The 16,285-nt window shown below is 39.1% G+C and overlaps 1 protein-coding gene across 1 annotated transcript in view; it reads right to left on the reverse strand.

The window, feature by feature from the left end:
• The window catches only part of FANCC (FA complementation group C), a 76,680-nt gene extending 60,671 nt beyond the window's left edge, over positions 1–16,009 (reverse strand). The window contains exons 1-2 of the mRNA XM_036403806.2: positions 15,971–16,009; positions 626–799 (exon numbers count right to left, since the gene is read on the reverse strand). Of these exons, the coding sequence (XP_036259699.2) occupies positions 626–799; positions 15,971–15,997 (201 nt within the window). The 5' untranslated portion in view covers positions 15,998–16,009. The remainder of the gene's footprint in view (positions 1–625; positions 800–15,970) is intronic.
• Positions 16,010–16,285: the final 276 nt, after the last annotated feature.

Raw genomic sequence — 16,285 nt, forward strand, 5'->3', positions numbered from 1 at the left:
AAGCCTTATGCCATAATGCAGTACTTCTAAGGCTAATTATACTGAATATATACACTGAAAAAGTGATACTCAGAAAAATATACTAGCAACTAAACATGAACAACTACTTTTACTCAAGAGTGCAGACAATAATTAAATCAATAAACAGAACAGGCAGCAGTTTATGCCAGTGATCTGACCATGCTGCTAGAATTCACTGTGTGTGCCATAACAAACACTGGGGTTAACATGTCAGCAGACCCCCTAAGATTTAAAGGACCAGTCACAGTTTTGCATGTTAAGGCCTTTAAATCATCCAATTTATGACCTGACAACCAGAATCAAGTTCTTCTTTACTTAAAGAGTTTTTTTAAGACGCTAGAGCATTGGCTGGGAAACTTCACCTGACATCAACCAATCATGTAGAAAAAGCCCCTTTCACAATAAATCAGGGAAACAGGAAGCACACTCCTGTTTGCATTACCTGTGACTGTTTCCCCAGTTTGCCCCCCTGATCCAGTATTACCTTAGGTCAACAAGATAAACCTTTTTGCTACTGTTACCCTCTGGTTTTGTCAAAACATGGTGCAAATTGTTTTGGAGGACCTCTTCAAAACAGGTCACTCTTCCTTCTAAAGCCACTTACCAAATGTTTTATTGTTTCATAAAGCTGATGTAGAAATTCCTGGAGCTGGGGCAAGTGAAGGCACACATCTTTCTGTGATTCCAAAGTAGTGGCCTGACCCCACTCAATAGCTTTATCCAACCAATACTCAAAGTTCAGTTTGGGCACTGTAGTGTCCTGAGCCATTCCACAATCCTGAAAAAAAGATTTTAACTCCACATCAGGCAGCACTGAACACTGGCTTCAAACCAAGAACAAATATACAAAGAGAGGATTTATACCACCTTTTTTTGTGTGCACACAAGAATGGGCTGTAGGGAGTGTCTGTTTACATCTCATAAGGCTGGTAATTTATCTGCAATATTAAGAAGTTAAACTAATAACCCCATCATGACGAAGTAGCAAAAGAGGCACAGTAATCAGTAAATTATCTTAGAATAAATTTAACACCCAGATGTGTTTCAGGCTTTTCTTATCCAAATTTGTCATCATCAATAGTTCATTCAGAATTTTAGAATAATTTGAGCATGCATTTGTTTCAAATGCTATGCATGATGAAAAACTAAAAATGCTTGCTCCAAGATAAATGAAAGTATTAAGATTAGGCTCAATCAAAACAAAAGGCACTAGAAGGCCTTCGATCACTGTAATTTCTGTATTTGTAATTGATCATTCACATTTATGTGAAAAAAAGAGTATTCTCCTTAATTGAAATGAATAAATTTAATATTTCAGGTCTGTTTCTCCTTGCATACCATACAAGTAAGAGGGAAAAAAATATAACCATATGCAGCTGTACATATTACTCAGTTCTGAATGGAACCTGTACTATAAATGATCTAAATCCTATGGCAGACTTCACTCTAAAAAACTGGTCTTTGTGGGATAAGCACTATCATGTAGCCAGAACATTAAAACCTAACCAAACTGCACTGGTAAAAGATACCAAAAAACAGCATGCAATTTTTTTCTGCTTTACTATTATATTTTTCTTTGACGGAAGGATAGAGAATAGCACAGCAGGCAGTATAACAACCTTTAAATCTCTCTGAAAGAAATGTCTCATAGGTTGGAAGACCAAATGAGCTCTTGCAGCCTTTCAATCATTGTTCTTTCTGTCAAAACTGTAAAGACAACTGTCAATTAACAGAATGTGGTGGCAATTTTCAGAAATTAATTGTTGCCCACTTGGAGACAAATTCAGACACTCATAGATGCCACAGAAATGAATGAATATGCATCTTTGCAAGCTATAAACCAAAAATTACACCAGAACCCCCACAGCAGTCCTGCAAACCAAGCTTGCTTTATACAGCTAACCCTTACAAACACAGGATTTATATAGCATGATAATCTCAGCCAGACAAAAATTTGAAGATAATTAACAAGCTTGTTTAATTACTATGAGAAACAAATAAATAAATAAATACATAAATACATAAGCCCTAGTGAATCACAACTATCATTTGAGTTTGGATCCTGTCCAGAAAAAATAAAGAAAAAAGAAAAAGTGAAAAATAAAATTGAGGTTAAGCTGTTGGATTGCTAGTGTACAATATGTATTTGCCCCAAATTTGTTCAAAGACAAGTAAGCAAAGCCACTGCTTTTGTGTTCTTTACTAACACTCCCTTTTTGTCTGCCACTGTTGCTGTCAGCAGAGCTCTTAAAGGACCTGTGCAGTACCAAGATGTTACTGATCTCCTCTGAGTATCAAAACACGCTATGAGACTCTCCAGCACAGCAGCTGGCTGAAGCGACATGGGTCCCACAGGCAATTAGCCATCAAACACTTTTATCACCACAGGGACATAAGCAAGTCTCAGAACAAGTTGAAGCCAGGAAGTATACTAACACATGTGGTTAAATTAATGAGCCTGCTTGATGTTCCCAGACAAGATCAATCCTACCAAATAACTGAAAAATCAATCCCCTAATAAAATGGCTCCTAAAACTTTTAGGAAAGAAGATAAAAAGGAAAAAAAAAAAAAAAAAAAGAAGAGGAAGCACAAAAACGCCAGCATTTTGGGGCTAATCATGAGTTGAATAAGTATTAACTGAGAATCGAAGTAAAGCAAATCAAGCAGGATAATCTAATATACTGAGTACCTGTTTCTACTACTTCAGTATGCAAAATAGCACAGCCATCACTCTTCTTTTTCCAGAAGTCTGAGATCCCAGCTCTCCAATAAGAAAGGTGTTTTGTCTCCCTGGTTAATACATCTAAATAAACTGGATTGCACATTCTTTCTTTTTTTATTTAAGTACTGCAACTATTTAAAAAAACCCCAAAACAACAGCACAAATCGTAAGTGAAAGAAAATCTTAGAAGTGTACCTCTTCTTTATGCTGGTAACTGCAAGTGTGAATTTTTTACTGTTTCTGATAGCTAACTCCTTTAAAACATCTGAATATTTTGGAGATGAGAAAAGTGTTCTCCCATCAACAGACTTGCAATAATCACACACAAGACAAAGCAGCTCTATGTTCGGTGCTATTCAAAACCCTCACCTTGTTGCATGGAAGCACAAACGAAGGACCTGGACCAAAAAAACTCCAGCTATACAATCTAGGGTTCAGAACCTATCCTCAGAAGGATCAGTCCTGGCCTTGATCTTTTTGCATTATTTTCTCATGAAAATGAAACACCGCACTGTTTCTAAAGCAGAGTTCAGAAATTCTAGCTGCAATTTAATGCTCAATTCATGGATACATTTATTGGTAAAAAATAGAGGAGACAGTTCTATATGCATTTCCAAAGTGGATTAAAGGACAAATATATGTGGTTTTCTGTGCAATTAATTTTCTGCAACTGCTAAATATCCTAATATATCAGCAATAAGGAACAAATGATCCCTGTGATTAAGAGAAGATGTAATCTTCAGTGCACTTCTTTATCTTTGAATAACCATTTTGAGTGACATGTAAAGATCTTTGCACTTTTTGGGGCAAGTGGGAGGAGGAAGGGTTATGCTCTTCTGTAAAGTTTTGGACACGAACTACTCTTGTAGATTCAACGGTAGCAGAATCCCTTACAGGAACTATTACACAGCCACAGAATCCTCTGAGTTGGAAGGAACACATAAGGATCACCACGTCCAACTTTTAAGGAAATGGTCTATGTGAGAATGGAACCCATATTCCAATCCAATGAACTCATCTCAGGGCTGAATGCAGATTTTCAAGAATTATAATCACCAAAAATGCTAAAGGCACTGCTGCTCTCTGTTTTGGAATACTACCAATTCAGCTCTTTTATAAAATTATGCTGAGATCAACAGAAGAACACAATAAAGTGGCATTTTGAGGAATTGCTGCGTTATTCATATGGGCCACTGGCCCTTGTTTAGCATTTACTATGTGCTTCAATTTATCCTTGATCAAGAATTCATCAAGTGATCAATTAATATACATTAAGTGATTAATTTAATATGCATTAAGATTTTCAGCATCTCAACACCACATGTTCCACACTATTTCCAATAGTGCTCTGTTTTCATTAGCATGACTTTTAAGCTGTACTTGTTTGTTGTCACTGGAAGTTTCCAATTAGTTATTTTATTGATTGTTTACTTCAACTGTAGCATCTAGTCCTGAAAAGAGCAATTTGATTAATACAGCTTACTCTTGTCTTCATCCCAACATTACTGGAAAACACACAGAAAAGCTACTGTGTATATATAAATACTGTGAATGCATAAATAACCTGATTAAACATACCAGAGACACAGATTTCATCTCAAAAACCATCATAGGATATAGAATATGGTTTGTCAGAGAAATAGAAAACTGTTAGGTAAACAAAGGTAATTTAAATGTTCAGGTTCTAGTATCATATAGAACATATTGGAAGAGCTACAGGAATCACAGACAATAAATACTTGATTAATAATTTGACTTACAATACTGACAAGTATATTCCTACAGTCTCTTTCGGATTAATTTCCATTCTTTTCAGTTAGTAAGAACTCATTTTAGCTGCCAAAAATCAAAACCTGATTCTCATTTTGACTGGGTTCTCCACAACATGGCAAATTCAGAAGCCAGATTTATCGTAAATCATCTTAAAGTACCTTCTACTTCTAGAAAGAAGCCTTTAGTCCTGTTCTCTGAGAACCCCCAGGCAAACCCTCTTGGCCTCATACTTTCAAGCACATGGAACCTTGGGGAGCTCTGGTATGAGGGTACTCATTATACCTCTCAGAAGTTAATGGCAGCATTTCTAACCAGGAATTTTATTCTTTCAAGTGAGCACTCTGGATAGTGTCTGAAACATACCACTTTAGTCACTAACTTTTGCTACCAGATCTTGAGGCAAAGTCCCCAGATCTTGCTTTAGTAGGTTTACAAAAACTACAATTAAACTTTCATGAATTTATTTCTATTTAATCTCGTAAATTCAGCTGGTAAATTTAAACTAAGCCTTTTAAGTAGAAGGAACTTTGAGGTACTGCTAAGGTACAATATTTCCTTATGTCACAGTGTTCCAAATACACATGACTAAAACTTGTATTCAAGGTATAAAGCTCTCACTTTGCCTCGAATCAATGATAAGTAGCTCTGTGCTCCAAATGAATGTTTTACTTTCCACTCTTCTTCCTCCTCTTCCTCCTCCTCTCTTATATCCTACCCACCAGCAACTTTAGCTTATGAGGAAAAACATAAAATAAGAAAACAGTTAAAAATACTCTTATGATGTCAGGGCCCAAGGGCCCGAAGCAAAAGAAGTCACCATCAAGATAACAAAACATATAAATATACACTCCAAATTCCAAACTATTTTAAGCGGTTTCAATACTTACAAAAGCAGTATTACAGTCCTTTTGTGCATATTTATTACTCTAATAGATATTAGGAGACTAATATTACCAATTAGGAGCACTTCAGTATATTATATAATCAAAAGATACCATCATGTGACTCCTTAATCACCCTTAACTTGATTGTGATACAGCACCGTTGATACAGTAATATAACAAAAGAGTATTCACTTTTTCAGGGTGTCAAAGGTTATTATAATCATGTCACAAATTTACTACCTAATGGATATTCTGAGGTTATGCCAAGATGGACGTAGCAATTATCCTGAAAAGTAGCAATTATCCTAAACATTGCTACTGCTTTCTCATTTATTAATTCTCTACATAAAATATGTATTTCTTTAACTTGTTCTCAAGTATACTTTTCATCTTCACCTTGACAAGTCTCCTGCTTGCCAAGAACAGAAGAAAATTCAATATATACTTAGATAGGAGGTAAGAGCAAACATAACTTATTTCCTACTGAAAAGACAGTCTGTTACCAGCCTCCCCAAAATAAATTTTAAAAATAGTTTATTAGGAAAAAAATCATATTTTTTAGAAACTTCAAAAGGCCCAGGAGTAGTAAAGACTATGTGAAAATTAAAAACTATTATTAGTTTTAAGTATGAAAATTAAAAACTATTACTATAAAAACGATTTATTCCTGTCATCTTATTTTCCAGTACACTTTGTTGAGAAATTTGCTTCACAGGCTGGTTTATAGGTTGGTATTAAGTCTAATCTACACACACTGGCAGTCCAGCAGTCAAGAATAATCGAGAGAATAACTTCCATCTTCATTTCAGACTGGTGTGCTTACAAGCAGTGTTGATTAGTGTTCATTTTTTTTTTAGTAAATTTTCACATAAAAACAAGTTTGCCTATTTGTCTTTGTGCCTACACCTACAGATATTTTAGAGCAAGAAAAAACAACTATTGTAGAAAACTGCCTGTCTACATGCGCACTTTCCAAATTAAAACAAATTGCATGCTACTATAACTTCCCCTGGAAATAAAATTAAAGGACAGAGTTTTGCCAAAACAAAGGAATCAATATTGGCTAAGCAACCTGTGAAATCTGGCAAACTGAACAACTGTCAACCAGATGGCTAACATTATTATTCAATGTTTAGACTAAAAATTCTCCTGGAGAAAGTAATTAACTCTTTTCTCTTGCTACTCTATATTTGTTTCTTCTATTTACTCTGATAATTAGTAATTTAACAGAGTTGCCTTCTGAATTACATTATCAGGTCTCACAGGAAAAAGAGCTCAGTTTTCATGTTTAAGCAATTGTGGCCCCTAGCAGGGCTAATTTTGAGGCCAGCATATATATTAAACCTCTTGCACAGGTATCATCTGAGTATCATTGCAAACTGCAGAAGTATATTTCCAGTTGCATTCTGTTGCTCTGCAGGTCTAGAGAAGACTTGATGCCCTGAGGAAGCAAACTTTGCTGGGATTCATGCAAGATCTCCCTTTCTCAGATACTCTGAAAACATTACATCTCCCTCTCCTCACAAAAGGACTGTATGATCATGATAAAGTGTTTCTCTACCAGAAGGTGGTTGGGCACTGAACAGGATCCCCAGGGAAGTGGTCACAGCACCAGCCTGACAGAGTTCAAGAGCATTTGGACAATGCTCTCAGCACATGTTGTGACTTTTGGGGTGTCCTGTTCAGGACCACGAGCTGGACTCGATGATGCTTATGGGTCCCTTCCAACTCAACATGTTCTGTGATTTCCATTAATCAGGTTTCATGACCCCAAAAATATCATTTATTTGCCTCACACAAAAATTAATTTTAAAACTTTCTGGTTCCAATAGCTCATCTTGTAGGAGCAGATCTTCCCTCTAATTTACCCCATTTCAAGAGGCTTAAAAACAAAGAATAAAACCCTCTTTAATGGGAAAAGCAGAAATAGTATCTCAGCACATCCATCTAACTCTTATCTTCTGCCCACAAGAACAGTGAAAGCAGGAGTGATATCACTGAATTTTACATATGTTATTTGCTTCCTTTCCATAATGAATCTTAACAGGGCAAGAAGGCAATCAACTATACTTTCAAACACAAAATATGCAAGTACTAACCCACACAATGCATTTTTAGGAACAAACAGAAAAAAAAATCTCATTACAATCCACTGTAAGACACTCCTGGCAAGGAACACACCAAAGAAGTTACTAATACTCCCAACACCACTAGTAATTTTTTTAAGTTAAATTTAAGAGGAGAAAACAGGCAATAAAGTAAGGTACCTTTACATCTCTGGCAGAAGACTCTGCAATTCGGCAAAGTACCAAAACATACAATGTCCTAGTTTAAAAGAATTTCAATGTCAGCAGGAGCCAGAACAATATCCAGCAAGACCAACATAAAGCTATCCGTACCAGAACACAGGGAATCAGATGGATGTGCAAAATCTAAACTTGTCTCAAGGCTATTAGGCAAATCCCAGATTTGATCAACGCACACTGATGTTAAGCAGATCAACATCACATTCTAGAACAAAACCCAGACTTGAAAAAAGACTTGAAAAAACCAGGGGGCTGCTAGCTCACTCCTTAATTCCTTATTCCTTCTGTATGTGGATTGCTTGCTCTTATCAGTGATCTACCACAGAGGTGGTACAACAACAATACACCTCAAAATACAAAAGAAGCTAAAATTTACATCCTGAAAGTGTGTGGCATGGTGAACAGAAGCACAAACAATCATACACCTTCACAGGTTTCTAGAAATGGAAGGAGGGAAGGGGGTGTGGAGCACATCTCCTTTCAATGTATTTCCTCAGTAAGGTTTATGTGTTTTGTCTTGCAATCTAAATAGTACACCTTACAAGACTATTTGGTAACACTCAGCTCACTGGAATGTAGCAATCTCTCCTAATGCTTGAGGAATGAAGTTTCTGGGGGGATATCTCTAATGAAAATTAACGTTCAGACAGGGCCTTTTCATTCAGTCCAGCTAATTTTCAGCTCAATTCTATGACAACAGTGGAAATAAAGATGACACATGGGAAATTGCAGCTAAAACAACTATGCAAAGAATAAAGGCAACTCTGGGAAGAGACACTAGGTCTGATCGAGGCTTCAAACTATAGAAGGCAGAACTGTCTCAGGTATCTGGCAACATAAAAATATTTTTACAGCACTTTGGAGAAAGTCCAATTATTGCTAACATCACTCTAGCTTCACTAACAGTTACAGTAGCATCACACACCAATTTTGTATGGGTCTCTGATAACAGCAGTCTAAACGCCACATAAGTTAGATCTTATTTTGCAGCTTACAAGAAAAGGAATGAAATGCTCGTTGTGTTTACATCAATGGCAAAATTTTTGTTAGTCTCAATTAAGACTAAATTTCACATTGAGCTTTAATGACAGTGAGAAACCCATCCACGTAAGAGCTTACCAAGTAACTACATTAGAAAAATTAAGCCTTTTAGCGATAATGGTAAATTCTTGTTCGATTAAATCTGTTGTTTGTACCCATTCTCCCATACCAAATCTACCAGCTAATGCATCACTCCTTATCTTGTGGGTTACCTAACAGTTATCTGGGTTATCTGGCTAGAGAGTTTTCATTACCCAATTCTAGCAAACAAGAAATTTTTTTACCAATTAGAAATTCTACTTTTTCACTTAAAACTTTTATATGTGGTTACCACTGTCTCCCATAGCTTAAAACCAGTATTAGAGATTTATACTGTCATTTCAAACATCTGAAAGATTTTCTTCAACTCCTTCTCTACAGAGTAACACTTCAGAAAAAAAAAACTGATCTGGGGGTGCTGGTGGGCAGCAGCTCAGGGTGAGCCAGCAGTGTGTGCCCGGGCAGCCAGGAGGGCAAACCCCATCCCGGGGTGCAGCAGACACAGCATCACCAGCTGGGATTGGGATCATCCCGCTGGATCCAGCCCTGGTGCGCCTCACCCTGAGTCCTGTGTGCAGTGCTGGGCCCCACACTCTGAGAAGGGTGGGAAGAATGTCCTGGATTGGTCCAGAGGGGACCTGGAGAGGAGTGCTTGTCTGTTCCCAGGATTTCCTGGAATCCAGTAACAGGATATGTGCAAATGGTTCAAGCCTTATCACGGGATGTTCAGACTGGACACTAGGAAATATTTCTTTACCAGGAGAGTGGTCAAACACTGGAAGAGGTCTCCTACAGATGTGGCTTTTGTTCCATGTCTGTTAAGTGCCTTAAAAAGAGGCAGTTAGACAATGCATTTAATACCAAAGTTAACATTTGTTCTGTTGTGAATTGGTCAGGCAGTTTGACTACATGATTTTTGTCCCAAGAGACCAGTCCATTCTATTCTGGTCTGAACATGAACCGAGCCAAACCAATCACCCAAATTTCCCTCATCACAGAACCTCCTTTTCTATCAACTTGTATACTGCTTGAGTGGAATACAAAGAAACCTATTTCCTTGAAGTTCACTTCCTCTGGGGAAAAAAAAAGGTAAAGATTAATTCAAAGTTTCACCATGGAATTAGCAGCATTTTGTGCCAGTTACATACTATGAGCTATCGGTGATGAGTATGTTGCATATACACCAATCCTTGGCACTTTCTTTTTTAGAAATTTAAGTTCTGCAATTAACAGATGCATTATAAAATAATTCCCCCATGTCCAAGCATGAACAGAAGCACATACATTAAACTGTACATAGCAAGTTAGAACATTAATCCTCTCATCAGAGGAGTCACTTATGACCTGTAATATAGAAAAAAACATGTATTCCTTTGTATTAGTGTATCAAGGAATAGCATTTACTTCCACCTGTATGTACTAAAATTACAAGGAGGCAAGGGGAAAACCTAAAAATGTTCCTGCCAGAGCATAATCTTCCTCTGGCTAAGCTGTGGGGATTGGGAGGGAAAGCAACAGAGACACAACCTGTTTACATGCAGAGAAGAATTACTACTCACCTTTCTTCCTTCAATTAAATAATGAATGAACATAAGGGGCTTTATAATTCCAACAATGCTTCTATAATAGTCATGCAACTGCTAAATTCAAGCTTTCTCCCGGCTTACACAGGTATACAAAAAGAAGACATATGTTCCAAATTCTTTATCTCAAGTATTTGAACATAAGGTAAAATACTGACTGTGTTATTGATATTCAGAGCTACTCATAGAGTTGGGTTCTAATTCTTATACTAAGAATTTTTATAAGAATTTCTAATATTTATTTAGTAATGAAAAACATACCTTTCATTGAAATCCCACAGTTCTACAAAGTTAAAGCATTTCTGCATTAGCATAAGGAAACAGAGGAACAAACAGAAAACAATTTCTTCAAAGTCACTGAGGAAACATATGACAAAAAGAGATGAAACACACAAATCTTATATACTTTAGCCTATTAGGAAACACTGTTTTTCAAGGCTTTCCTCAAAGATAATCTATTATTCACCTTAAGATCCTCAAGCATGACATGACAATTGATGCAATGATGGTCAATATTCTACCAAAAAGTATCACAAAAAAGTATTTTCTTTTCAGTTTATATTACACACATTTACCTTGATATGAACTCTAATAACAGCTTAATAAGAGTAAGTAAAAAAATCTGTGAAAAGTATTCAGAGTCCACAGTAAAAGCAAACCTGTAAATGAAAGAATGCACTTCTCTGGCATAAAAGAAAAGAGTCTCATACTTTTTCCCCTCCTCTCTCGCTGACTACTCACACTCAGAAATAGCCACAAAATAAAATCTTCAGAATAAAGATGTATTTATGGCACAAAGTACATCTGACAGAAAAAGAAAAATTCATTCTTCAGAAGAATAAAAATAACTTCATGACATCCACATCAACATTTGCACGTTTTTGTTGTACATTATCTTAACACACTCCCACAGATACTTGTCCCTGGAGTCCATTGACAAGGTTTCATGCTATTCACAGGCATTAAATCAGGCCATTCATTCTTTGCAAACAAGAAGAGATAAGTTTCCTCAGAAACACCTAGAGCAAAGACTTTTGCTCGATCACTCAGTCAAACTCATACTGAAGCAACAATTAGCTATGTGGGCATTTAGACTGAAGACAGGGAATTGACATTCAAATCAATGCAACAATGATAAGTGGAATTTTCAGTCAATTATTCCTGCATATTTTATGAGCACTTACTTTTTAATGTGCTACAGAGGATCCCCTGACTTGTCAATAATGCCTGTCACATCCGTTCACAAAAACCTCCCAGTTTTGCCCCGGTATGAAATGAAAGATGTATTTTTCTCTTATCTTATGGGAAGAGAGCTTCTTATGAAAGTGGTCAGTTGATGATAAATAAGAACTTCTAATGTACAGCATAGAAAAAAAATACTAGCTAGTAGTTTGTCTCTTGGCCTCTTCTACTTGGACACTCATTTATGTCAATTTAGTTGATACCTTATTAAAATCTTATCTGGAATACTTCAATACTGTCACACAGTTAATCAAGATTTATTAAAAAAATGTCCAATGAATCTATTAATAGGGAGGAAGGACAGCACTACAATTTGGTTTCAGGAGTCAGAAGTCTAAGAATCCAATTCTCACATCTGACACATGACACTACAGAAATTAAAGTTAGTTAAGTAAGGCTCATTCTGTTTCACCTCTGCAGAAGCTTGATTAGTTCTGCTCTAATTTTAAAGAATAGTACATTTACTTATATACTTGTCTACTTAAAAAAAAACCCAAAAAACCCCAAACTAAAACCAAATATCTGGTAACATCAGATTTACTCTATTCATAGGTTTTTTTAAAATTTATTACTCCTAAAGATTTACAAAGTTCCTTTTGCTGCAGTAGCCTTGTGGGCTTTATTTTGCAAGATTACCATAAATGATACTGTGCAGATTACACTTGAGCACGTAATAATGTGTCCTTAGAGTGTGTCCAGTAATACCTGTACAAATCATCACTAGTAAAATCATGAAACTATAGCTCACAGTATTGCTTAGAAATACACTTTCTACTGGAAGTTAAAAATGCATGGAGAAGTACTGTGTCATAACCCTGCAACCATATGCAAGGCTAACAGTTAAAAAACCAACAGAAACCTCTCACAAACAGCATCTGACATGAGTCTGCCCTTTATTATTACACAGAGTAAAAGCATTCTTGAACAAATTTTAAAGACACTGTAAACAAAACTTCCAAAATTCAGAACAGTAAATTGTGATTGTTAATATAAATAATCAAGATTTATCTTTGTTAATTTATTATTTATGTTTAGTGAGTTTATTATTAATGTAATAATTATAAAGAGTATTTTGTACCTCCATAATATTTAACATACTGTACATTCCTGTAACTTAGAAAGTAGACTAACCGCATGATCCTAAAGTGTTCTTGGGACCTGGTGGTATGTGCCACCAAGTCTCAAACACAAAGAATTTTCTAATTCCCAAAACTGCATTAAAGGAGTTACAGATTTTTAATGAGTATTACCATTGTCTTCATTTTAATAACATTAACAATGACAGCAATTTATTATAGCATTAACTGAAAAACTTTTTCTGGGAATACCTTTCTTGGTGAAGGTTTAATTGTTTAAGATTTGATTTTTGAGAGCTGTTCTACCACTTATGCACGTAGCAAGATCTTTACAATCTGGCATACTTTTGCTCATTGTTTAGGCCAGGTTGACACAAAATATGCTGTATTCACTTTATTTATTATTTATTCAAATAATTTTTTTTTAATCATCTGATAAAGACTAAAAATTTTTGTTTGGGAACGATCTCATGCAATATACACGTCTTCCTGTAAATGCCAAAAATTATTCCATGTACACCAGAGGATTCTAAGGAAACAGGAACTTTCTGAGTTCCTGTTTCAAGAAAGACTTGTTTCACCTATCTCTGTCACCCTTCTTAAGATCCTCCACCCAAATGTGTTTTGAAAGACTATCTTTGCCATAAACAGCACCCTCACAACTGTAGGGCAGTATACTGAAACATACATATTCGGGAAAAAGAAATTATAGTTTAAAAGTACACTGAGCACCCAAGGATGTTCCACTGATGGAACAAGGCTGTGTCCAGTGCCTTCAAAGGGGTATCCTTTGTTGCTGTAACTCCTCATAACATCACCCCAACTCCACCAGTGTCCCTTATGACCCACAGTACTCTGTGGTTAATTTCATGTGCACTCACCCTGCTGGTCCATATGCACGTGCTGACCAGATGGAATCACAGAATCATACAATGTTAAGGAGGTAGAATGGACCTTACTGATCATCTAGTCCCAACCCTCCCTGCCACAAGCAGGGACATTGCCCACTAGACCAGGTTGCTCAAGGACTTGTGCAGCCTGGCCTAGAACACTGCCAGAGATGGGCACCCAGAACCTCCCTGGGCAGCCTGCTCCAGTGTCTCACCACCCTCACAGGAAAGAACTTCTTCCTAATATACAACCCAAAGTTCCCCTCTTTCAGTTTGAGCTCTTTGCCCCTTGCCTCATCACTACAGCTCCAAATGAGGAGTCCCTCTCCAGCTTCCCTGTAGCCTCCCTTCAGATAATGGAAGGTGGCTGTGGGTTCTCTACACAACTTTCTCTTATTCAAGCTGAACAGTCCCAAATTTCTTTGCCTGTCTTTGTAAGGGAAATTATCCAGTTCCAGAGGACTCCTGCCCAACAACATGGGGAATATCAGTCTTTCTCTTTGACCCTTCCTTCGAATTTTAGAATATATATAGGAATAGAATCACCATAAAACCTTTATTCTGCTTTGAAACTTGGTTAAAACTACCATGTTCAATCCTTAGTAGTCAAAGACACGGAGAGGCAGAATCACACACATCTCACTTCCTGAGAATACAAACATAAAAAGCACAGAAGTTATCAGCAAAACTGATCCATGCTTGTAAGCAAGAAGATAACCTCCGGGATCCTTTTTCGAATCTGGTTTTCCCAGCGCCACGTTCTCTGGAGCCCAGGCCCTGCGGCGGCGCCCAGCCCTGCAGCGCCCAGCGCCACCGCCGCCCAGGAGGCGGCAGCAGTGAGCACCCGCCCCGCCGCGCCCGAGGCGCCCGCGGCAGGGCCGAACCCAGCGGGCAGGGTTCCATGGATTTGGAATTAACAGATATATTACAAAGTAATATAGCAACGCCCCGATCTCTGCCTTCCGCAACGTGTCCACCCCTGCTTCGAACACGGTATGGTGATCAGTTCTTATGACACAGCTTTCCAATCTTGAGCTAAGAAGGGGAGGTGAGCATAAACCCAAAAAATGGAGCAAGTAGTTCATGTAACTCGGAACATAAACTGAATTAAATTTATTGGGCGCAGACAATGAAGCCTTCTTTTCACAAAAGAGATGGGGGACAGCTTAAGAGCCTTTAATTACATATCAGAAAAAAATCCCAAATTCTGAAGGTTCTCCTATTTTTCAATAGCCCATCACTCGATTGTTATATCATAGTAGTTTTACCTAAAGGATTCTTCACTCTCAGAGAGAGAGCATTATGCCATTTTAGTTATTTTAGTTATCCTCCCACATGAAAAATGGCCATTCGGAAAATTTTTGAGAGGAGAGGAAATTTAATTACCTACATTTGTGAACCAAACCCAACACTTAAAATGTCAAATTCTCCCAGCACTTATGGGACATCTGTCTTCCCTAATCTTTAGTTTAAATAAAAGGCCAGCTATATCTTCTGACAGTATTCCTTAAAAGCCTACTCTGCTGGAGTTCCTCCACCACAGCAGATGTGTCACATTGCACAGTACAAAAGCTGGCAAAGTCTGCTGAATCAGAAACAATCCCCCTCCCTCTATCAACCATTTAGGAAGGTATCCGTGTATTATTGTTGCATCCATCTTGCGCATACATCACAAAATGACCTTTTGTCACTCTGTTTCCTCCCTAGAAGGAGGGGGTATAGCAAGACGCTGACAGGACAGATGTTGATGCCTCTCTTCGCAGATGTTTTCAGTACCAGATAGTACCTACACAGGGAATACAAGAAGGCTGGACACGGACTTTTTACAGGGGCACGTAGTGATAGGACAAAGGGAATGGCCTTAGACAGAGTAAGTTTAGCCTAAATGTTAGGAAGAAACTTTTCACCCAGAGAGTGGTGAGGCACTGGCACAGGCTACCCAGAGAAACTGGGGCTGTCTCATTGCTGGAAGTGCTCGGGGCCAGGCTGGCCGGGGCACGCTAGCACGGACACCTCATGAGCCAGGCAGGCAGGCACCAGCAGCTCGGGCAGCAGCGCCAAGGACGTAGCGCAGGCCACGGTCACCTCCCTCTGCCCACCTCAAAGCCGCAGGGAAGGCGGGCCCGACGCCTCGCTGCCCATGTCACCCCTTCCCCAGCAGACTCGTCGCCGCCAGCTCTCGCGGAGGGCGAAAGGGGAGGGCGCGGAGCCCGGAGGCTCATCCGCACTAGCGCATCCCCTTCCCGCCACGACACCCCCGGACCGCGACCACCGCGGCGCGGCCAGCGGGGGCAGGACGGGCGAGAAGCCGCGGCTCCCTGGAGCGGCTGGGCAGGTCCCGCCGGAGCTCCCCGCGCCCGCTCCGTCCCGCCCCTGCCTGGCCGCCGCTTACCGCGCCCGCCGCGCCGCGCCGCGCCATTGGGGTTTCGCGCGCGCTGCCTGCTGCCCCGGGCCGCGCCTGCGCGGGGGGGCGGGGCCGGGCGGGGCCGCCTGTGCTCTGGGGACCCGGGACCGCGCTCGGGAGCGCGTTGAGGCTGGGCTTTGGGCGGCGCCTCGGCGCGCAGAGGGTGGCAGGCGCTGGAACAGGCCTCCCCGTACTAAGCCTGTCTGTCTGCGTTAAAGAAGAGCTTGGACAAGGCTCTCAGGCACATGCTGTGACTCTTACGGATGTCCTGCGCAGGGCCGGGAGTTGGACTTCCGTGGTCCT

This window comes from Molothrus ater, chromosome Z (assembly GCF_012460135.2).
Source record: "Molothrus ater isolate BHLD 08-10-18 breed brown headed cowbird chromosome Z, BPBGC_Mater_1.1, whole genome shotgun sequence".
In the NCBI taxonomy this organism is placed as follows: Eukaryota; Metazoa; Chordata; class Aves; order Passeriformes; family Icteridae; genus Molothrus; species Molothrus ater.